Source organism: Arvicanthis niloticus, chromosome 1, assembly GCF_011762505.2.
Source record: "Arvicanthis niloticus isolate mArvNil1 chromosome 1, mArvNil1.pat.X, whole genome shotgun sequence".
Classification (NCBI taxonomy): domain Eukaryota; kingdom Metazoa; phylum Chordata; class Mammalia; order Rodentia; family Muridae; genus Arvicanthis; species Arvicanthis niloticus.
Genome location: NC_047658.1, coordinates 80,114,335 through 80,138,660, shown reverse-complemented (window position 1 = coordinate 80,138,660; position 24,326 = coordinate 80,114,335). Strand labels below are relative to the sequence as shown.

Below are 24,326 nucleotides of genomic sequence, written 5' to 3'. Positions count from 1 at the left end.
TTACATAAGAAAACAGCTGATCAAGCCATAGAGAGCAAGTCAGTAAGCAGTGCTCCTCCATGGCCTCTGCTTCAGTTCCTGCCTCCAGGTCACTGCTTTTAGCTCTTGTCCCAACTGTCTTAAGCTATAAGTTGAAACAAACCCTTTCCTCCCCAAGTTGTTTTTGGTTATGGTGTCCATCATAGCAAACTGGGACATCTGGAGAGTGATAGACCACATCAGTGCCGTACAGACTTCCAGACGCATACCCCTCCCCACAGGGTTCGGCTCAGTGGCAGAGTGTTTGCTGAGCCTGTGTGAGGTCCTGGATTTGATCCTCAATGTACGTGTGTGTGTGTGTGTGTGTGTGTGTGTGTGTGTGTGTGTAGAACAGAACCCAAGGTTGGGGATAGAAAGTCATTATTATCCTCTATTTAAAGCATGTTCTAGCAAATACTCAGGTACCCTTATACATGGTCTCTTTAATCTATTCACTCCACAGTGATGTTGTAGAAAGTCAAGGAAAGAAGCTAAGGGCTGGGCAAGAAGAGCCAGCACAGGGGGTGGGGGGAAGAGCCAAGGATCCGCTGCCTTAAGTCTTCTATCTAAGGCATCCTGCCCCCAGCTTTCTGTGCACAGGTTCATCTGAACAGGCTCTGGTGACCCATGTCTGGGGACACATCTGAATGCAACCAAACAAACAGAGAACCCAGAGGCTATACACTTTCCTTCCCACTTGAAGGCTTTCTGGAAGAGCAGGGCCATCAGGAGGTGGCATGGGCATGCTTTACCACCTGGCACTACAAAGTGACAACTAGCCATGTGCTAGGCCAGCAAGATGGCAAGGGGCTGCTTATAAGGTTCTTTTGGGATATTATAGCCTTGCTATTTCCACAGACCAGTGGCCGCCTATTCTTTCTCCATAAAAGTAAAGAAAATGGAGGCTGGAATCTGCCTCATTTGAATATAGAATTAACCCAGTATCATTTGAGGGGATGAGGGACAGTAAGGAACCCTCAGAAATCAAGATAACATAATTCACACACAATTCATTTCTGGTGAGGATTCAATTAACTCGAGAAGCCCACATTTAAAAAAATTCTTGCCCTTCTCTCTGTGTGTGTGTGTGTGTGTGTGTGTGTGTGTGTGTGTGTATGTCTGTATGCAATCTCACTTGCTCACATGCACCTTAGGGAGTTGGAGAACCACCCTCTACCCCTTGACTTAAATTGAAGCCAAAGCTTCCCTTGCTAGCTATGGAAAAGTTGAGTATGGATGGATACATTTGGTTCTTCCCTTCCCTCACTACATCCTCTTTGCTCCAAAACTACAACAGCAGCAGAACAGTGAGCTGCTCCTCAGTCCACCAGAAGTGTGTGAGGACCAGCCATTCATCACTCCATCCTCTCTAGTCCAAGGGGACAAGCTCCAGTCCCATGCTTGATAAAACAACAGTGAGCTTCCATGGCTAACAAGTCTCTGTGTATTAGACATATAGATACATCTACAGACACATGACATTATGTTTTCTCTGCATTGGTATGCAAGATTTGGAAAGTGCTCTCCAGACATATTAACATCCACTAAGCAAGGGGGGTGGCTGCCTTCCCCGGGGCATGCACGTTGTTCTGTCCACAGTAGGTGTGTTGGTGCATCCAAGTCTCTGTGCCTCTGCATGCTTCGTTTCATAGCTCTGAATAGAACAAACATAACATTTTCCATGCAATCTGCCTCCAGTGCTTCTTAAATGAAGTTGTGCTTCCCTTGGGGAAATACACATCTGCTTGTTGAAATTTTTCAATGGTTTGCTTATTGGACCACATATTAAACCCACTTTAAGCACTGCATTTGCCAAATGGTTTCAAGTCAGTATGTCTTCTTTTTTTCCCTTCCTCCCATGTGAGAGTTTTTGTCTTTAAGACAACAAATCTTGGTTGGGGAGGGGGTGGGGGTTCCAGATATAAAGGAGGGTACTTGTCAGAGGCAATGTGGCCTGATCCTTATGAGGACTTCTGCAGCTGGAGCCCACATTGGCTTTGAAACCTGGATGAGTAAGAAGCCTCAGCCAGCTAAGGCACTGTATGATGTTGCAAATGATGTTACCTTTATCCTTGAGGAAAGCTGGGAGTCAGTGTCTTCCTCTGCAGAGGACGAGGTGGGAGAAGAGGTGGCCTCTGTCACTGGAGCTCCGAGGCCTGAAACAAGAACCAGAGAACTCACCAAACCGCTGGCTTCTTTTCCAGCGGCCTCTCTCCTCCCTCACCCCGTTTGCTTCCTGCTGCCCACCCCTCATTGCACCTGCCAGGAGCTTGGGAAAGCTGTACCTCAGGGCCACTGAAAAGTTGGCCCTCCACGTTAATTACATTTCTGGATTCCTGCCAAGAGCTCTGCAGTGCTCTTCTCACATTCAAAACAAAGCAAAGCAAAACAAAACAAAACAAAACAAGGTATTATGCAGAAATCAAGGAAGTCCTTAAACACCCTTTACTGGGGCAGGATCCTTGCTTCTATTGCTTTAGAATCTGAAATCTATTATGAAAATGCATATCTGAAGTTAGCTGAGTTACCTAACCGATTGGGGTAAGGTTTGTTCTACAGAGTAATTGAATGCAAAAAAAAAAAAAAAAAGTCAGAGCCGGCTCTTAAACAAATCGCCCTTCTGCGCGGCTCACAGCATCTGGCACCCATTTTAACTACACGACATCTGCTCAGTGTAAAAGAGCTGGCGTCAGAATGTCTGGTCATAGAAAAAAAAAATCCCAAATGTAATCAGAAGCAAAAGGACCCTAAGCCTAAGGATTTTATCACATAGCCTCATGCAACATAAATATTTCATTAATTATGGCTAAACAAATGCCACTTTTATTTTCCCAACTTGCAGATATTATCACATCATGGAAGGGATGATTCAAATGCCAGGAAAAAGCAGTTTAAGATAGGGACAGCCCAACAAAGCAGGGCCCATGGGGAAGCTAGAGCTGAGGAGACATGCCAAGCTCCAAACATGAACTGGATAGCCCAGCACTGTAACTTGCCCATGTTGACCAAACACCTTTTTGTGATCTGGCTGGGAACCAGGTGTGGTGGGGCTTCCAGGTGCCACAAGAGACTTTCGGTTTTTCCAGCAAGAACATCTGCCTCTTCATATACACCTGATGGAGTCTATGCTAATATCAGGATTAACCCGTGCCGCTCGCTGCACAGCAGAACCAGCTAGAACTTAGTCATGGGAAAGGATGCTACAGTGGCAGCTTGTGTCTGCATAGAACTGTGGAGTGGGTGGGGAGAAAGAAGGGAAGTAATTCCAAGTCAGCTAACATCGTCTCCAGCCTCCCTATAATTTTCAACTATTCACCCCAGTGGGAGCAACCAAGTGTTACAAAATAAGGGTAATTTTAACCTCCAGCAACACATTTACATACGCTGTTATTCAGAACAAAATAATACAAAACATGCATATAACAACCCAGCTCTCAGGGGAGGGAGTTTGCTGTTTTCCACTTTAATTTGCCAGATGGGAAAGCTCAGGTAAAGACAGAATCAGAGAGTGGCATCATTGCAGGAGGAGGCTGTGTTCTCTTTGGGCAGTTATGCATCTTTGCTTCCAGCCACTAAATTACTGGAAAGCGGGGGGGGGGGGGGGGGAAGCCACTGAGTACTCACTGAGTGTAGGAGCTGGAGGAACTGACTTTATACCGTACTGTCATGATCCCTACGTGCAGAATTGCTGTGGAAGAGAAAAGACAATCCAAGGCCTGGACAGTACCTGGTGTATGGGAGGCAGCTGTTGGGAATGGTTAGAATGTTTTGTTCACTAATTTTCTCATTGCTGTGACCAAAAATCTGATAAGGGGCAACTTAAAGGCTGGAGACCAGCTGACATAGCAGCTTGTTTAGCATGCAGGAGGCTCTGCATTAGATCCCCAGTACTGCCCTTGAGAGACTGGGGGGCAGGGAGTCCGGAGCAGGAGGACCACAAGTTCAAGGTCATTTTTGGCTATGTGGGGGTTTGAAGTCAGTTGAGCTGAGCCTGTAGAAAGAAAGAAAGAAAGAAAGAAAGAAAGAAAGAAAGAAAGAAAGAGAGAAAGGAGAAAGAGAGAAAGAAAGAGAGAAAGGGAAAGAAAGAGAGAGAAAGGAGAAAGAGAGAAAGAAAGAAAGGAAGGAAGGAAGGAAGAAAGAAAGAAAGAAAGGAAGGAAGGAAGGAAGGAAGGAAGAAAGAAAGAAAGAAAAAAGAGAAAAAGAAACAAAAGCAATTTGAGGGAAGAAGGGTTGTTTCGGCTCACAGCTTGAGCAAGGAAGGCATTTTGGTGGAAGGCTGCTCGCTCGCCTCTGAGTGTATTGGGGAACAGAGAGAGATGAACACTGTGCACTCTCCTCATTAGTCCTCGTCCCCTTTTTATTCAGCCGGCTAGTTCAACCCACTGATGGTCACCATTCAGGGTAGGTCTTCATTCCTCAGCTAACCCTCTCTAGAAACATTGTTGCAGGTGACCCAAAGGTGTGTCTCTTAGGTGGTTCTACGCCCAGTCAAGTTAACAATGAACATCATAATTGTCTTCGCCGCGTTTATTTTATCATCGACTCAATTTTCACAACACTTTCAGTAGGCAGTTACTAAAACTGCTGGCTTAACCTTTACTTATGGGAGACATGTAAGTGCAGAGTTGAAACTTGTTCTAATTTCAAAAAGTAAACGATGGATGCTAACCATAACGTATCTCTTCAAGCTTATAGCTTCACACCATCTAGTCTCTCCTCTGTCAGAGTGGCAACTATTCTGAAGTTCACTTTTCGTTTGTAATTTTAAAACGATTTGCAGCCTTGCTCCACTATGCTATATTAGAGTGACTGGCTTTGGAATTGCCCTCCCACCAGAAAGAAGGAGAATTCAGGACAAAATATGTAAAGCATCTTTTTCCAGATATTAACCAACAGGCAGTAGAGAAGCATGTAAAAGAGACGGGTAGAAACCCACATAGGAAGTCCAACAGCCACAGATGCTTTCTGCCCTGAGGTCCTTTCCTAACCACAGACAGAAATGAAAAACTCAAACAGCACATAGTAGGTTCACTGCGTTGAAAGGCAGTTCAGAGTTTGGTCAGGCAGAGACAGCAGCATTGTGTAGGTTGGAGCCCTGGAGAGGAGGAAATGCTGGGAAATAAAAACTTTAGAATTTATCATCATAAAAGTGCATCTACAACTTAATAGGACTCCAAAGATGCAGAAAAAGAACTGACAGCCGGGCATTGGTGGCACACGCCTTTAATCCCAGCACTTAGGAGACAGAGGCAGGCAGATTTCTGAGTTCGAGGCCAGCCTGGTCTACAGAGTGAGTTCCAGGACAGCCAGGGCTACACAGAGAAACCCTGTCTCGAAAAACCAAAACAAAAAACAAACAACAACAACAACAACAACCCGACCTGGTTGGGGATGTAACTGCAGAGACGTGGCAGGCTCAACAGTCTCTAGTGGCTCTCAACCTTCCTAACGCTGTGACCCTTCAGTACCATTCCTCATGTTGTGGTGACCTCAACTGTAAAATTATTTCATTGCTACTTCCTAACTGTAATTTTGCTACTGTTATGAATCACAATGTAAATATTTTTGGAGATAGAGGGCTGACAAGGGGGTCGTGACCCACAGGTTGAGAACCACTGCTCTAACGCTTTCACAGAGGGGCAATGTTCAGATTGTCCTTTGAGTAGCACAGACACCTGGGTGCTAGTAGACATCACAGGGAACTTTTACTTTAGTAACAGGACTAGGCTAGTGGCAGAGTAACACATATAGACACACCTAAGAAGAATAAAGATAAACCTTGGAAGGAACAGAGTGATTTTAACATTATTCCACTGCCTCTTAAACATTCTTTATTCTTCATTTAACATTAAAAATATAAAACCCAGACACTTTTCCATATAATATTCATGAAGTCTATCAGTTGGTAAACAATGACTAGGTACACACACACACACACACACACACACACACACACACACACACACACGGGGAAGGGAGGGAAGAGGGGGAGAGGGGACAGAGGGAAAGAAAGAGAGAGAGAGAGAAAGAGAGAGAGACAGGCACACAGACTACTCTGATAAACAAGAGAAAAATTCATCAATAAAAACAAACCAAGAAATGACTGATACAGTGAAATTAATAGTCAAGTATTTAAAATTATCACAAATGTGCTGAGTAACTTAGAAAGTACGCTACCAAACAACACTGGGAACTAATACATTTAATAAAGCAGTAGTATATAAACCTAACATTACTATGGTTAACTTCTTTCCTCCTTTTTCCTCCCATTTTTCTCTTCCTTCCTCTTCCCTTTCTTTACTTCCCCTTCCTTTCCCTCCCTCCTTCCTATACTGCCCTCCCTCCCTTCCTTTGGCTTGGTGCTGAGAATTAAGCCCAGGGAATTATACACATTCAGCTTGCATTCTATTGCAAGGCCACAGCCTTAGCTCCAGTCAGAAGCATTCTGTGTAGTCACACAGAACTATATAAAGGAAGTTACAGAAACACACTCATAGAAATGGAGAATCTAATCGAATGCAGGTCACCAGAACTAGCAGGTGACGATGGGGGCTGGGGAGATGTTCAAAGGATATGAAATTTCAGTTTGATAGAATCAATATTAAGAGATCTATTATATAGTACAGTGACTGTTAGTGTTTGAATGGAAAACATACCCCACAGGCCCGTGTGTTTGCACAGTTGATCCAAATGTGCTTTGGAATCTCTACGAGGTGGAGCTACTTGGATGAAGAGGGCCGTTGTGGGCATGGTTTCTGGCTCAGTTACTCTGTTTCTTGACTGTTGACATGATGAAGACGACAGCCTCTAGCCCTGCTACCTGGCTAGGCTCTGCTCTGACAACCATGTATTCCCTGCCATGAGAGCTCGGTGATGAGATAAAGCAAGTGTGAGAACCTGAGTTTGTATCTCCAGAACTCACAGAAAGCCAGGTATATACATCTGTAATCCCAGAGCTTCCACTGTGAGACGGCAGACAGAAACAGGAGAAGCCCTGGAGGTTTGAAGGCCAGCTAGCCTGGTGTACACAGTGTGAATAGCAACCACAAAACAGAGATCCGAGGGCTGGAGCAACAACTCAGCAGTTAAGGGCACTGGATGCTCTTCCAGAGGACTTGGGTTTAGTTATTAGGACCCATGTGGCAGCTCACAACTGTCTGTAATTGCAGTTCCACAGGATCTGACATCCTCTTTGAGTACTGCACTTGTATTATGTATGAGTACTCTGCTGCATGTACACCCAAATGCCAGAAGAGGGCATCAGATCCCTTTATAGATGGTCCATGAACCATCATGTGGGTGTGGAATTGAACTCAGAACCTCTGGAAGAACAGCCAGTGCTCTTAACCACTGAGCCATCTCTCCAGCCCGAGCATGACTGAACAACTGAAATGCAACACACTTCATGTTATAGACATGTCACTCAACCACAAAATCCCACAGAACAAAACCAACCTACACTCCATGGTGTATAGACACTACATTTTTTTATTCATCTGTTGTTTATTTGTTTGCTTAGTGTGTGTGTGTGTGTGTGTGTGTGTGTGTGTGTGTGTGTGTGTGTGTGTGTGGTTGCCTTGGTTTGGCTTTTGAGACAGGGTCTTAGTGTAGCCCAAGCTGGCTTTAACCTCTCAGTTCTCCAGCACAAGTGCAGACTGCAGGCATATGGCACCATGCTCGGATATCTCTGTCTGCTGATGGGCACCTAGGCTGACTCTAACCTGGCTGTTCTGAGTAACCCTGCAGTGTGCATGGGTCTGCAGGGCTACTAAGTGTTGACTTTGATTGTTTGGGGTGTGTAAGTAGGTGTGTATACCTGGATCTTATGGTAGCTCCCATTCTACTGTTTAAGGGACCTCCATATAGAGTCCCCCAGTATCTGAGTTAATTTATAATCCTGTTAATAGTACAGAAGGTGGCTCATGTTTGTCCCAACTCCATCCGCATTGGCCAGCATTTGCAGTTTCCTTGGTGGTTCTGATGACAGCCCTACTGACCAGGGAGAGAAGGAAACTTAGTTTGGATTGCATTTTCCCAATGGTTAAATAGGTGGAACATTTTAATGTATTTAGTGGACATTTATTTTTCTGTCCAGTTTATTTGCCCATTTATTGGTTAGATTATTTGTTGTTTGGGTGTTTAATGTTTTGAGTTCTTGATTCTGCTTATACATCTTCAATCAGATGAATAGTCGGCAAAGGTTTCTTTGCCTTTTTACTGTTAACAGGTTTTTTTTAGGTATGCAGAAGCTTTCTATTCAGATGGATACATTCATGTTTATGAAAATAGGTGAGTTCCCAGCTACTTTTTTTTTTTTTTTAAATAAAGTCTCACTATGTAGCCCAGGCTTGCCTCAAACTCATATTCTTTTTGCTTCAGACTTATGAATATTAGGATTACAGGCATGCATGGCCACACCCAACCACATGCCCTTTAGTTTTAAAGCAGATAAATGTATTATCTATTAAAAATCTATTATAGGGAGCTGGGGAGATGGACCAGTTAAGATCGTTTGTTGCTCTTTCAGAGGATCCAAGTTTGACTCCCAGCACCCATACAATGGCTCACAACCATTTGTAGCTCCAGTCCTAGGGGACCAGATAGCCTCTTCTGTCTTCTATTGGCATCAGGCATACACATGGTATACAGACATACATGTAGGTAAAACACGCATATGCATTAAATAAAGATAAATAAATCTAAAAATTAAATATATGTGTGTGATAAATGAAATTTTTTGGTGTGATTTTAAAAGAATCCTTATATCTCAATTTACCTAGGCTTACTCCAAACTCGGCTGCAAATAAGTTCTCTTGTTAATTTACGCAGATGTTTGATTAGGATACAAAGAAGATAAATAATTGCTCGGAAACTTATTTTCCCCTAAGAGTTAAAAAAAAATTTAAGAGGTAAAAATATAAAGAAAAACAAGAACTTTTGAAAACTAAAATTAATATTATCACAATTTGTCTAAAGCAATCAGATGAACATTCAACAACAAAAGAAGTCACTGTCTGGGAGACAGTTGGGGTAAGAAGGTTGTTTGCTGTGCAAGCATGAGCACCTGAGTTAAAATCCCCACATAAAAAGCTGCATTCACTCCTGTAGTCCTGCACTGTAGCGGGTAGAGAGGAGGATCACCGGGCTTACTGGCTTCCAGCCTAGATCTAGGTTCAGTGAGAGAGACTGTCTTACAGGAGTAAGAAGTCAGGGAGTCAGGACACCTAGCAGCCTCTTCTCGCCTAGATTGCACACGGATGCACACACTCACACACATACACACACATCACACATTCACATATCCATAATAACAAAATGAGAAATGCTATGTATGGGATTAAACTATTCTTAAAGAAATACACTAAATTTTGGCAAAGTGCAAAAGCATAACATGTTCTGCTTTTTGTTAGATATTTCCGTACTGTTTGATTACTCTGACTCTTTAACATATTAATCAAATAATTAACAACAACCAGATTTAAATATAAAACATCTCTATTTCCATTGGTAATCAAACATACAGAAAGGTGGTTAGTAATTCAAAGAAAACAAAAAGGTACATGTGTAAAAAAGTCCATCCAGCACCATCCATATGACATAAATACATTCACCTATAAATATTTACATATATAAAAATATTATATTGCATATATACTTATAAGTTAAACAGTCAATTAATAGTTCATTAAATGACAACATTTTCATAAAATAGAACATTCTTTCAAATCACATTTATATAGACTCTGGTTATTTATATAATACCTAGAATATAAAGTTGATTTTAAAAAATATATAATTGTATGTACATATCAATAAAAATGTTCACATAGTCACATGGAAGGTAACTGGTAGGATTATTAATTTAACTCTATATTTCAGTTTTTCTTTGGTTTCTCTTATAAAAATTTTCCTTAAACTTTCTTTCAATTGCATTCTTTTGTGTGTGTGTGTGTGTGTGTGTGTGTGTGTGTTTTGGGGGAGGGAGGCACATATGTCATGGTCACAGGACAACTTGCAGGAGTACGTTTTTCTCTCCATGCTGTGGGGTCCTGGGGATGGAACTCAGGTCGTCAGGCCTGGCAGCAAAAGCCTTGAGACCAGCTGAGCCATCTTCCCAGTACCAACCCTTCACACTTTTGTCAGAAAGTAAACCAAAGTGCACGGTGTCTGTTAATCCAGTGAGACCACCAACTGCTCAGCACGAACTCTTGACTAGACTACTAGGAAGGTCACTTACGTGCATCTTGCCCTGTGGAAGAAGGATGTGCCACCTGCCCCCTGGAGGTGCTGCCAGCAGGCTGTACCAGCTTCTCCAAGGATGGGACTCTCTTCCCCGGTGGCCCCTTCTCTTTGGAGCTATTAAAGAAGTCCCCAATGTCCTTTCTTTGTTTGCATTCCTGGAGAAAAGTCTCAAAGGATTTATCTTTGAGGCCAAGGGAGGAAATGTGTGAGGCTCCTTTCTTTGGACTGTGAGTGGCATCCTGCAAGCTCACTTTCTCCAGGAGGGTGGGGACATCTTCAATTTTGCTGTGGGGCAGTAGAGACGTGGTTGCAAAGAACATCTTGGATGGGCGACTGGGCAAACTCCGGCTGCGGAAGATGGGGTTGGGGGTGCTGAGGTCCGAAGCCTGGGCAGCCTTAGATGTTGGAGAAGCCAGAGAGAAGAAGGCTGAAGCCTTCTTGGCCATGTGTCTCCCTGGAGACTGCTGGTCCCCATCTTTACTGGAACCCAGTTTCCGGAGGCTAAAGGAACGAGTGAAACCATGTGGCTGGCCCCTAGGCAAAGTTTTGGACTCTGGTTTGGGGCTGGTCTTCTTTCCAGCTTCAGAATTGGGGAGCAGTGACCTAAAGATGGCATTTGCTATGAGCCTCAGGGGGGACTTGGGTGGAGGCACCTCTCGCTCCCGAGGTACCTTGACAGCTGGGGTTCGCATCTCCCCCAGGGCCCTTTTCTGAGATCGCAGCTTCTCTTCCACAGCCTGAGAGAGGGTAGAAGAGCAGATTGGCTTCAGGCTACCGCTATGCTCAGCACTTTCCCGAGAGAGCCACTCCTTAGCCTTGTGCTCCTGGGTGTGGTCACTCCAGTCTAGCAACATGGTCTTCTGCTCCTCAGTGAGGACTAATTTCTTCAAGCCCAACTTCCTTTCTTTGGACGGCTCTGGTCTGCCTGTCTGTCCAGTCCTGGATTCCTCACTCAAGTCTCCTGGATTCCCTGCAGCACCAAGAGCTAGGTTTTGATCGAGCAAGTACTGGTCCTTCCCTGCAATGGGGTGGGAGTCTTTGTGTATGCTTTCAGTGTTTCCAAGAGCCTGTGAGTCCTGGCAGCCCACTGAAGCCTCAATCTCCTCAGGGCTTCTGAGGCCTTCTCTACCGGGGTTCACCAGGCAGTGTTCTGTGCTCTCCAGCATGCGGCTGTGAGGCAGATAGAGGGGAATTTCCTTTGCAATCCCTTGAGCCCTGGCACGTCTGAGGTAGATTGGAGTGGGGCTGACATCACCTCTGGAGATCTGCAGGGAGTGGAGGTTGTAAGCTGGCACCTATGGGGGTGGGAAGAAATACTGGTTACCTAAAGCTTCTTGCATTTATTTCTATGGGGAAGGTGAGGGTCAATGCACATACCACCTGCCTTCCTTTCCCAGTCTGAGATACTCAAAGTGAGAGAAAAGCTTTAGAAAGGTCACTCTTTGGCTGAAGTGGCTAGAACTTGCTGGCATCTATCCACAGTCCCTTAATCAAATCATTCAAGGCTCTAATAAAAAATCATTCAAGGCTCCAAAACAGTGGTTCACAACCTGTGGGTCACAACCACTTGGGAGGATCAACTGACCCTTTCACAGGGGTCAGTTAAGACCATTAAAAAACACAGATGTTTATATTACAATCCATAACTAGCAAAATTACAGTTATGAAGTCGCAATGAAATAATTTTATACTTGGGGGGTCACTACAACATGAGGGACTGTATTGAAGGGTCACGGCATTAGGAAGGTTGAGAACCCCTGACATGGCCAGGGAGGCGTGTGGCCAGTTGGCTTTCCCATCTCCCATGCAGAGGCCTGGAGTGGACATACCTGAGGAGAGGAGGAATTGTCTGTAGTGTGCCCAGGTACACTGGCTGAAGAAAATGAAGATGGCAGAGAAGATGAAGAAGACAAAGATGGAGGAGGAGGAAGAAGAGGCTCCTTTGGAGGTGATGGTGCTGTTTGGTTCATGGGTGTTGAATCTATGAAGAAAACAACATACTCCATTGTTACCTTGTTTTTAGCATAAAAAGAGGAGACTGTGGATGGATCCTCAGTTTTAGGAAGAAAGATGCTGGGGATAGACTGAGGTTCCTCGTGGTCATAGCTTGGGACTCGGTGGCCCTGGAGAAGTCATGCAAGCTTTGGTTCAACCTTCTGTAAGTTTGTTCCCGGGAGATGAGAGCACAATCCACAGAGCGCTTCTTGGAGACCGACATTTACTGCTAATGCTTCCCTGAAGTCATGGTGGGCAGGAACTGGGAACGCACTAAATCTCTCTGTCAATAAACCATGTTAAGTGTCTTGCCACAAGATGTCAGACCATTAGCTGTGGTCATGGACAGGATAGATGGCTTGGTCCTAATGAAATGGACTCTTCCTCTCACATGAAGAAAGCCCCTAAAGGGCTCTCAGACAAGGTGGTTAGCCTGAGATTTTATGGGAACCCAAGGGAGGGAGGTTACACCCATATCAAAAGTTCGAATCACACAGAATTAATGGGCCCTTGCCAAACTTCTGTGGCTCAGGGAACAGGCAGGAAGTAATGTGTGTGAGAGGTGTGTGAGAAAGGATGGTGGCTGCCCTCCGGGGAGGAGCAGCGTTCTGAACTGTGGGCAGCTGAAATCATCTTGTCCTGCAAGAGCAGGATTCTGACAGAGCATCCTGGGAGGCCATTTAGGCCCACATATACTGACACTTCCTGTCCCTCTTCCCTTCCAACTTGATAACCTTAAATCTGAAATAGCAAATATTTTGTCTCCAGAATGGGGCATTTCAGATAACTTGTATTCAGCTAGATTCAGAAAAAGCACAGTCTTCATCTTCTGGTCACGACAAGCCTTTGTGACCCACAACAGCATTCCTTAGGCACATCCTGGGATTGTGTGTTTCACTGGATTATTCTCTCACCCAGTACCCAACTCCCTGCTTCGACTGGCTCAGGTGGCCCATTCAGATTTCCCTTTGGTATGTCCAACCAACAGGTTCTAGCTCACTTCTTAGTTCAATACAATTCCCAGGCCTCAGTTTTCCCCAAAGCTCTAGGTGATGGGCACCTGCTCAGGTACTCAAACTATGCTTTTGTTACTCTGAGAAAATTTGAGGGACTTAATGACACAGGGTCAGGGATCTCTGGGGACCCACATGTAAAAGGAAAGCCAAGCCTAAGATACCTCCACTCAAAAAGGGTTCTATACATCTTTCGGTGGACAGATGTTTCATACATCTTTCGGGGAGACACTGGCGGACTTCCAGTGTGCCTTTTGCTCTTTTTACACAAAGATTAGCATGTTAGGCCATGCATACCAGGCATGGGCTCTGCAAAGATGGCTGCTGTACACATATGGTCTGTGAGCTCCCATAGGGTACCCCACCCTTGCCCCAGGATGTTTCTGAGGGTAAAGATAACTGGGGAACATGGCTGCTGTGGAGGTGGGTAAGAGGGAGACCCTGGGAGAAAGGCCATCAGCTGCCAGGAACTGACTCAAGGGAGGTGCTGGCCTCCAGCCCATTACCCACACCCCACCCCAGCCCACAATGTAATGGTTCTAGCCTAAAAAGGCAAAACTTAGTGAGTGAGTCGTTGTCTCGCTTCCTGCCCCCAGTTACTAAATTCCTGCCAAATTCCTTCTCCTCCTCTTTCTCGCCCCCTCAATCTCCTCTCTCTGCCATCCGCTGAATCAGGCTCCTTAAGTAGCCTCCAAAGCCCCCTCAGCTCCACAGACTATCTCTTTGTTCCTCTGAGGAGTCACAGGGGACCTTGTGACACAGAGTCAGGGACACCTTGAGTTAGACACAAGCTAGACAGAGAAGTCTTGGGCTCTATAGATCATGATGCAGAAGCCGCTCCCCTCTCCTTCCTCTCATCCCAGGTTCCACCCTTGCTGGGAGGCCTCTGGTCACAAGGTCCTTATACATTATCTTAAACTCAGAAGTTGTGGGGGACTTGAGAAATGAGGCATGGAGACCCAGTCTCTCTCTTGATTTTGTCCTTGGGCCAATGCATTGCCCAAGGGCCAGGCACGACTCCAGAAGGGACAGAAAAGTCAGTGGCCTCTGAGAGATGGGAAATCTCTCCCATGAGATTAATCATGTCTTCAAGCTCCTCTAAAAGATGGGAAAGGGATCCCCAGGGTCCCACAAGCAAGTTACTCAATTCCAGTGTCCTTATCCAAAAGAACCCACCACCGTGCAGACACATGCTAGCTTGGCATGGTTTGCATCCACTTCCCTCCTCTTGCACATGAACTATCTGGCAAAGATGCCGATAGACCCTAGGTCTGCTTCAGAGGCAACGGGCCACCCACCCCAGCCAGGGTTTCTCTAACTCTTGGCTTAGGAGCTTGTTCTTTGTCTACCTCCACCCTCCTCCCTCCTTCATGGTTGCTGGGGAACTCTGAGATGGCCCAGCCAGGCTGCTTTGTCCTCTGTAGGGCATAGGGTCCGAGTGCTGCTGGCTCTCAGGTCCTTTTGTGCCAAAGGGGTTGAAAAGCAGGCCTGGGACGGGATTACAGTCTTTGTGCCCCCTGGGGCAATTTCTTGTACGACCTCCTCTTGTTTTTTTTTTTTTTTTGTTTGTTTGTTTGTTTGTTTGTTTGTTTTTGCAATGGTGGCCTTCCCCCCCCCCCCCCATGGTGATGTTCACTAAGCATGCTCAATTGGAAAGGGTGCATATGTTCTATATCCTAATGACTGATAAGCCTCCTTCTGGGGCATAGGGATTCTTGACTTTTAGGGTTGACATGATGACTGGGATTCTAGGTACCGCTGCTTCCTAGTACAAAGGACTCCATTTTCTCAAAGTCTTGGAGCGCCCTCTAGGGGCAGCATCCTGCAAGCCTGAACCCATATGCTGTTTCATTGGGTCCTAATTCAACCAGTTTCCACATTTCCTCCCTTTCTCTCTTCTTCCCTTTCTCCTGCTCTCTCTTTCTCCCTTTCTCCCCCTCTCTCTTCCTCCCTCTCTCCCCCCTCACATATAAACAAGAACTCCTTTGGACAGAACTTGCTAGGCCACAGAAACAGCAGGCTCAAGCCCGGTCTGCACCTAGCATTACTGTTGATTAAGACTTGTACCCTGTATTTATTAATAATGGAACGCTCAAGTCTCCAGGTCTGTCCCCAAAGCCCACCTCTGAGTAGTAGAAATCTGTCTTGTTTTTCTAGAAAACCTGTCCCTGCTGTTTGTTAACCTCCTATCTCATCCCATGCTGGGAGCATGCTGAGGATAGACTAACCCCCCCCCCCCCAACACTGGTGATTCTCAGAAACAGTGGGATAGCCTCAGCACCCAGGAGGGGTGGTCTGAGAGAAGGATCCCAGTGTTTCTGTAGTGGGGAGACTCCTGGAAACCTTAGTTCCCTCTGTCCTGTCATGTTTGCCACCTGGGGGAGCTCAGATGATTCAGTTGTCATCTTAGCTTGTTCCCAGGTATGCAGGTCTGGTCTAGCTCCAAAGGTGGCCCTTGGCCCAGGTAGACACATGAGAGGTGATGAGTTTGGGGGTCGGTAGGAAATGACTCATTGGCCAGGAATCAAGCTGACTCAGAAGGAGGGAGTCAGAGGGAGGAAGAACAGAAGCCCAAGGCCAGGCTGAGTCAGCCTGGGCAGACGGAGGCTGGAGAGGGAACATTCTGACTAGGGGAGGCAGAAGGGGGTGATGGGCTTGGAGCAGGATGGAGCCTCAGCTTCTCACTCAAGGGTCCTGGAGGAATTCTGTTTGCTGTGTGACTGTGTGCATGGCCACTATACCTCTTGTGGGAGCTTTGAAACTCACTGAGGGGCCAAGATCTGGAGAAAAAATAATCAAATTCTCTCTCTCTCTCTCTCTCTCTCTCTCTCTCTCTCTCTCTCTCTCTGTGTGTGTGTGTGTGTGTATATATACGTGTGCAGGTGTACATATATGTGTGGCTATTTACACTCATATTCTAGTGCAAGCTGCTACCTTATTGCCTTGGCCACATTGACATAGAACCAAAAGGGGGATCTAGTCCAGTTCCTGGGACAGAACCAAGCACCTGGCTCTCAGTTTCCCCTCTTTCTCATTTCACACTTGGAGCTCATGGCTGCTACTTCTCTGGTCTGGTGAAATTACAGAATCTTAAGGCACTGGGATTTCAGAGTAGAGAGAGAGAGGTTCCAAATCCCTTGGCAATGATTTGGTCAGCAGTAGAAATCAAGTCAAGCTAACAGTTTTTCTTGCCCTTGGATCCCAGGCTAGGCCAGAGAAGACACCATGTAAGGAATGAGTGCAACCGTCTCCCCCCACCCCTCTCCTCGGCCCATGACTCACTGGACTGGAATTTTCTTCTCCAGTTCTGGTGTTTGCTTGAAGTTGGAGACTGGAGGCTGTGGGCCCTCTGCAGAGCTGTGGAGGGAGAAGAGACTATTAACTGTGTAGGGGAGGAATTTGTCTTCCCTGGGTTACTCACCAAAAGTCAGCAGGCAAACGCTTAGGATGGACTGAGACACTTCTATCATAGTGTACTTCTCTGACCTTCTCATCATTCATTCATTCATTCATTCATTCTTCATCAAATAATTATACAGGAGGCTGGGGAGATGGTTCAGCAGGTAACCTAGGTTTGATCCCTGAAACCCAGATTAAATGCTAGGAGCAGGAAGGATACACGACTCTTCCACAGGGAAGAGCACACAAATCAGTTGTCCAGTGCTAACTGGTCAGGCCTGGAAACGCATACAAGTAACACTGTATAAACAAAACAGGTTGGAATATATATGTATAATACAAATACATATATGTATGCAATAACAATTAATGAAAACAGAGGCCATAGATTTGAAGGAGAGGAGAGAAGGCTGTATAGGGTTTGGAGGGTTTGGAGGGAGGAAAGGAAAAAAAGAAAGAAACATTGTAATTAGATTACAATTTCCAAAAAAATAAATAAATAAAAAAAATCTGGCTGTAGAGGCATGTGTCTGTAATGGCTGCAGTCCTAAGTGAGATACATGGAGATGGGAGGATGGTGGGGGAAGGTGGGGAGCTCACAGCCCACCCGGTCTGCAGTGCACTGCATAGAAGCATCAGGAGAGACTCTGCCTCAATAAAGTAGAAAGTGAGAACCGACTCCTGAAAGCTGGCTTCTGGCAGAAGCACTTTTGCAGGGCCCTGTGTGCTCTGCCTGGCTGGGCCACTCTGAACCTGAGAACAGATGTGGGATCCAGCTGCATCCTGTTCTCGTGCTGGGCTCTCATGCATGGGCCCTGTGTTTCCATCGTAGAGAAAGGAGGGGCATGGGTGCACATGTGAGGGGCAGAAGGTAGAACTGGGAGGTACAGAGGAGAAAAGAGACCCCAGGGAGGAGTCTGAGTGTGAGAGATGGAACAGGAAAGGTTTGAACACAGAAGTCTTTGGATCCAATGCCTCACCAGTGACTGTCTCTCACCTCACCTAGACATGCCCTTCCCCACCCCACCCCCACCCCCCGCCCCGCTCCTCCTGTGAGCTGGCCTTGAGCACTACCATGCCAGCCACTACCTGTGTTTCCTGTTTCAGGACAAGATCCTTCAGCTCCTTAGGAACTCTGCTTTAAACGCAGTGGGATAGTGGAACTGATGGCTCAGATGCCATACTGGTGGTAATAGGGTACATAGGCACAGTTTTACCATAGTGAGGTCATAATATAACTGGAATTCTATGTCAGAGGCCCGACCCCATGGGTTCTGTGATGCTTGGGTTGAGATGAGTCCCTATAGGCTCAGGTATTTGAATGTTCAGTTCCCAGTTAGTGGCCTGGCTCAAGGAAGCGTGTCACTGAGAGAGGTTGGATGCTGAGAGTGTATAGTCTCATCCTCTTTCCCGTTCATTTTCTGCTTTGTGTTTACCATTAAAGAGGTGAGCTCTCAGCTTCTTGCTCTGGCCGCCATGCCTGCCTGCTGCCTGCCCCTATGCCTTCCTGTCATCCTGGCCTCTCATCCTTCTGGAACTGTAAACAAACCCATCCTTTCCTAAGTTTGCCCTGGCCATGGTGTTTCACACAGATGTCAAGCTTGCCCCAAAGAAAGTGAACAGACGCCATGGTGAAAACACAGGGAAACATCACTAAGGAGATACAAAGCAGGCATTTGAGCACATCTTTGGAGTGCTGATGTGAGCTCTGGGTTTAATAGACAAAGATCTGGGTCAGGAGGCAAGAGGACAAAGTCCAGGTACAGTCTGGTTAATCGGTGCTCTGTTCTGGCTCTGCACAGTGACTAGAGGCATCTTAGTGCTTAAGAGGACAGGCCACACTAGGCAAGAATTGCCTCTCTCCATCTACAGACAAATTACTTTCCAGAAAAGGACACACTTGCAGAATAGTCGACTGATTATGTCTGCCTAGACAGAGTAATCAGCCCTTAATAATCCTGCATCACTAAGGTCTGTCAGATGATTCTGGGCCAGAAGGCTGAAGATTTGATGCTCCAACATTCGGTAGTATAGGGGCTTTTCAGGTGTTCAGCGGTCTCTATAAATTGGCTAAGTTTTAGAAGCTATGCTTAGTGCTTCCCATAACTTCAGTTAACTCAGTCATTCTGGATTTCTGATGGGGTTGAAGACCTATAGTCTCATAACCAATCCTGGCTATTTACTTTGAGAGGAAAGATCTGAGTAGATGGTTTTCAGCTGACATTCATTCTAAAGCCAAAAAGCCAGGATCAAAAGTAAGTGTTTTAGTTAGAAGAGATGACAGAGGTTCTGGTTAGTCAACAGAATGATGGACTGGGTATTAGGACTATCTTGTACCTCACTGGTACAATTAGGAATAAGTATGCTCTAATTGTATTTTGAGAGAAAAGTTCTACTTTAACAGGAAGAGTGATATGTAGAAGGAGCTAAGTGGGAAGGAGTACTGAGAGGAAGAGATGGAACAAGGAGAGAAGATGAAGAAGAGGAGAAGCTAGGTGATGAGAGAGAGAAAGAGAGAGGGAGCTTGGAGGCAGATGTTCACATGTCTCCACCAGTCAAAGATAGTTTTTATATCTAGGTTGGGTATTGGGTTACGCTTCTGATTGAGCATTACCAAACTTATAAATCCTTTGATTAACATTTTCAAAAAATCGTATAAAAGCAAAAAGGAAAGGGGGGACATGGGACAGGGGTGTTCTAGGGAGGGGAAATGTGGAAAGGGGATGGCATCTTAAATGTAAATAAAATATAAAATAAAAAAAAAATCATAAAAAAAGAGGACAGGCCACACCTTTCCAGTGATCATGGAAAGTGCCCACTGGGGGTGGGCAGTGTGTGATCAAGGTGACCTGTTTGCCATGCTCTGCTGCTCTGGAATCTAGGGGGTGACTGTAGGTTAGGACAGTGACTGGAAACTTGTAGACTAACTTTGGGGGCCTGGAACAGGATGTCATAAAGGCTAAAAGTAGGCCAGGGTCATTCTTTTCGTTATGCCTCCAGTCTTAGAGGGTGGGTGAGATGGGGCAGGTATCACTTAGTTTGACACAGACACTTCTGAAATGAAGGGGTCTGGCCTGAAGCTTGGACAAAGACAGAAGCAAATTCAGGCAGAAAGCCCAGGTTTACCCTGCTCTGTATCACCTGTGGGCCCAAGTGAGGAGCAGCATTTTTCTCTTAATTTTGAGATTATAATAAAATTACCCCCATTCTTCCCTTCCTTTTCCTCCCTCTGGAGCTTCCCATGTTCCATTCCTTGCTCGTTTTCAAATTCATGGACTTGGTTTTTCCCATTAATAATTGTTACATTCTCTCTCTCTCTCTCTCTCTCTCTCTCTCTCTCTCTCTCTCAAATATAACCTCTCTGTTTGAATGTTACTTGTATGTGTGTTTTCAGGGCTGACTGTTTGGTATTGGACAGTCATGTGTTCTTCCCAGGGGAACACTGTTTCTTTCCTCTTAGTATGCCTTAGTTGACTACAGTTCTTTGTGTAGGGTTGAAGCCACATGGGCTTTTCCCCATCTACTTTGGCAGGTTAGGTCATCTACTGAGCTAGGTTGATGTCCTAACTCAGCTTATGTTTAGGTAGTTGTGTTGGTGAGATTTCATGGGTGTAGCATTTGACATGACTAGGAGACATAATCTCATTGAAAACACCCTAGTCCTCTGGGTCTTACAATCTTCCTGCTCCCTCTGAATCCAGCACTTTTTAGCAAAAGAATCTGTCTGTCTGTCTGTCTGTCTGTCTGTCTGTCTATCTCTGTCTCTGCCTCTGTCTCTACCTCTCTCTTTTTTCTTTCTTTTCCTTTGTGTTCGATATGGATATGGTGTCACTATGTAGCACTGGCTGGCCCGTATCTTGCTGTGCAGACCAGGATGATCCCAGGCTAGCAGTAACCTTCCTCCCTCTGCTTCCCAAATGCTGGGATTACAGGTGTGCACGCCCATATCAGGCAAAAGAAATTTCTAAGTAGCTTTTAGAGCAGTGGTTTATTGAGCAGTGTCAAACGGCACGAAGCAGAGCTGGCTCCCTTCTCTCTCACTTGCACTTTATGTGGACTGATAAACTTTGCATGTAGGTTTTTTGTTTGTTTGTTTGTTTTTTAAACGTGTATGAGTATTTGCTTGTATGTGTGCCTGTGTACCATGTGCAAGCCTGGTGTCCTCAGAGGCCAGAAGATGTGTCATATTCCCTGGAGTTACAGGCAGTTGTGAGCCACTATGTGGAGGTTGGGTCCTCTGCAAGATTAGCAAGTGCTATTAACTTCTGAGCCATCTCTCTGGCCCCACTCTGTATTACTTTAAAGGAGCACTTTGGAGCTCACAGTGCACAGCCTGTTTTGGGGAAAGGTATAGAGGGTAGGCTTTTAGCTAGATGCCTTTGATCTGATTTCATTGTTACACGCTGCAATGTCCTTCCTTCTTTAGAGCTGCTGTCAAGTGACTGCTCAAAGATGAGGAAAACTGACTTGTTTAGACTGAAACAACCTGGGGACAGATTGCCCTCCTTAATTGTACCGATTTCTGTCCACAAACTTGAATTAGATATATCCGATTAGTTGCTTGAGCATGTGCTGGAGCAGCTTCATTCAAGCACACCAGGAAGTCGCCTTGCTGTGATGTGACAGCACAGGCATGCTGACCTGTATGGAAACACCTGGGACTCCTCTGCCAGTGCAGACACTTGATCTTGCTCTAGGCCCACAGAGCCTGGCTCGATGTAAGATTTGTATAAACCACTGAACTGGGTTCTCATGCTTTGGATTTTAAGTGTCCCCAAAGGGCTAGCATGTTAAAAGCTTGGTCCTTAGCCTGTGGTGTTGGGGGAGGTGGTGAGAGCTTTCGGAGGTGGGGTGTAGTGCAGGGAAGCTGGGTCACTGAACTTGGAGCTTTGAAGGAACGTGAGGATCCTTGCCCCTTTCTGGTTTTCTTTTCACTTCCGAGATGCCACCAGGTGAGCTGTTTTCTCTACTGTGGTATATTGCCCCACCATAGGCTCAAAGGCAACTGGGCCAAAAGACCAGAGACTGACACCCTGCCATGGCAAGCCAGAGTCTTGCCTGCTTATAAATTGTATATCTTGGCATTCTCCCCGCCCTTCCAGCTCCCCAGCAATGGAAACCTGATGAAGACACAGAAGATTTAAGGGAGTCTTTTCTAGTTTCTGTGACACAAGGGTTTAGGTTGCTTCACACCCTCATCTTGGGAAAGTTCTAGATTGAAGAACTTGGAGGAGATGGAAGGTTCCTTGGCATGCCAAGGCAGTCCTGGAAATCTGCTGTTAAGCTATGGTAAAATGTCCTAACAGGAGAAGGATCAGCAAAGCCATTATCATTTTACATTTACTCATGTGTTATAAAAGGATTGAACTTTGGACTTTTAACATTGTTGAGACTGTCATAGACTATGGGGACTTTTGAAGTTGGACTAAATGTATTTTTCATTATGGTATGGCCAGATATGGCCCCCACAGACTCATGTGTTTGAACAAGCCTATGGGGACCAGGGAGTGGAATATAGTGGTTTGAATATGTTTGGTCCATGGGAAGTGGCATTATTAGGAGGTGTGGCCTTGTTGGAGGAAGTGCATCACTGTGGGGGTGGGCTTTGAGGTCCTATACTCAAGCTTCACCCAGTGAGGAAGAGAAACCCTCCTCCTAGCTGCCTGTAGAAGAGAGTCTCCTGCTGCTGCCTGTGGAGCAAGATGTAGAATACTCGGCTCCTTCTAGAGCACCACGTCTGCCTGGACACTGCCATGTCTCCTGGCATGGTGATGACGGACTGAACCTCTGAGATTGGAAGCTAGCCCCAATTAAATGTTTTCTTTTATAAGAAAAAAAAAAGTGGAATAAAACTGGAGAGAACCAAATAAAAAAATATGCCTAGAAAGATAGAGAGAGGGGTTATCTTCCCTTGGGGTTGTTGTGAATAACACTGCTGTGATTGTAGCTATATAGATCAGGAGTCTTAAAAACAATACCTAGCTCTTACCTGGGTTCCTCTGAAAATCTGGAGGCAGTGATGCAGTAAGCATCTTAGCTGGTGGACCTCTATGAGGTGAGGTTTGCCCTGTGCTGTTTGGGAAAGCGAGGGGCTTATGTCTTCACTGTGATGCATGGCACTGCATACTGTCTAAAGGAGGAGAGTCTTACTAGCCATCAGGGTTTTAGAGAGTTCATTCTGTAGCCAGCTGGATCTATTGCTATTGGTGTGTGGTGCCACAGAGCATTATATAGTGGAGTGAAAAGTCCCACCAGGAAGTAGGGAGAGTGGGAGGAAGAATCTGGGGCTAAGATGAGCCTATGAGAGACACACTTACAGTGACCTACTTGCCCCAACCAGGCCCCACATTCTCATGGGCCATTCAGCTTCAGCTGCATTGACAAGTTAATCCACTAAAGTTAGCACCATTCATGATTTAACTAACTATCAGTAGCTAGGGACCAAGCCTGCAACACATGAGCATTTGACAGGAGTTGAGGGTAGAGGAGGGACATGTCATATTTACTCTGCAGCATCTATGTAAGAAATGTTACAGCTGCAATGGGGCTTGTGTGTCAGTCATCATCATGACTGCTAAAGACTGAATCAACAGACAGTTGGAAGTCAAACAATCTACCTATTTTTCTATCTGCTCAGTAATTCATTGCCAAATAAAGTTGACTTTATTCTATTGTCAAGACCAGACTTCTCTAGGTTCTGAGGGCCAACTCATGCTTCACAGAGCCAGATCTTGGCATGCCCTGTGCTGCCAGCACAAGATACCTAAAAAACCAGACATCGGCAGCTATTGTTAAGGACACGACATCTCTCAACATCATTTATTTGACAGAAACAGAAGCTTTCTGCAAAATTAAGCATTGTGCTGGTTAGGGTTTTGCAAACTTCACAGAAAGCTAGACATATCTAGAAAGAAGGAATCCCCTTCCTCAGATTGGCCTGTGGGGGAATTTTCTCAGTTGCTAATTGATGTAGGAGAGGCCAGCCCACTGTGGGTGGTGCCATCCTTAGGCAGGTAGGCTGATGTAGGAGAGGCCAGCCTACTGTGGGCGGTGCCATCCTTAGGCAGGTAGGCTTGGGCTGCATATGAAAGATAGCTGAGTAAACTAGGGGAAGAAGGCCAGTAAGCAGCGTTTCTGCATGGCCTCTGCTCCAGTTCCTGTCTCCAGGTTCCTGTCTTGGGTCTCTGCCTTGGCTTCTCTCAATTATAGACATAACCTGTAAGCCAAATAAACCCCTTCCTCCCCGTGCTGTTTTTGGTCAGTGTTTTATCATGGCAGTAAAGACACAAACTTAGACAATCATTGATAAAAGCTGTGTCAGCACATACCTACAAACCAATGTGTCTTTCTTCTTCGCCAGTGAGAATAACCATCTCTGGGTTTCCATTGTAACACTGGCTATTTAGAACATGGCCTGCCTCTCTGGAGTCTATCTCCTAAACTGGCTTTGTTATTCTGGATCTACAAACTTTATTTTTCATATAGACAAACTCATAATTCTGATTTACAGCTTCCTGGAAAGGTGCTTAAAGTCCCATTGAGGAGAGAGGAAAAGCAGAGAAAAGGGTGAACAGCAGGGAGACTTCTCTTCTGTCAGGGTTTGGATTGGGATTAGGATTAGTGGGGGTTTTTTGTTTTTGAGATAGGGTCTTGCTGTGA

General features: G+C 45.5%; 1 protein-coding gene across 21 annotated transcripts in view; it reads right to left on the bottom strand.

The window, feature by feature from the left end:
• The window catches only part of Mical2 (microtubule associated monooxygenase, calponin and LIM domain containing 2), a 189,827-nt gene that overhangs the window by 22,019 nt on the left and 143,482 nt on the right, over positions 1-24,326 (bottom strand). For 19 of the 21 annotated variants that reach the window (XM_034505078.2, XM_076940966.1, XM_076940964.1 and 16 more), the window contains 4 exons: positions 16,551-16,625; positions 12,090-12,241; positions 10,256-11,555; positions 2,083-2,174 (listed from right to left, as the gene is read on the bottom strand). In XM_034505078.2, the coding sequence (XP_034360969.2) occupies positions 2,083-2,174; positions 10,256-11,555; positions 12,090-12,241; positions 16,551-16,625 (1,619 nt within the window). Of the gene's footprint in view, positions 1-2,082; positions 2,175-10,255; positions 11,556-12,089; positions 12,242-16,550; positions 16,626-17,756; positions 17,872-24,326 lie in introns of those variants that run through there. The other 2 variants (XM_034505100.2, XM_076940984.1) reach the window with 2 other exon arrangements.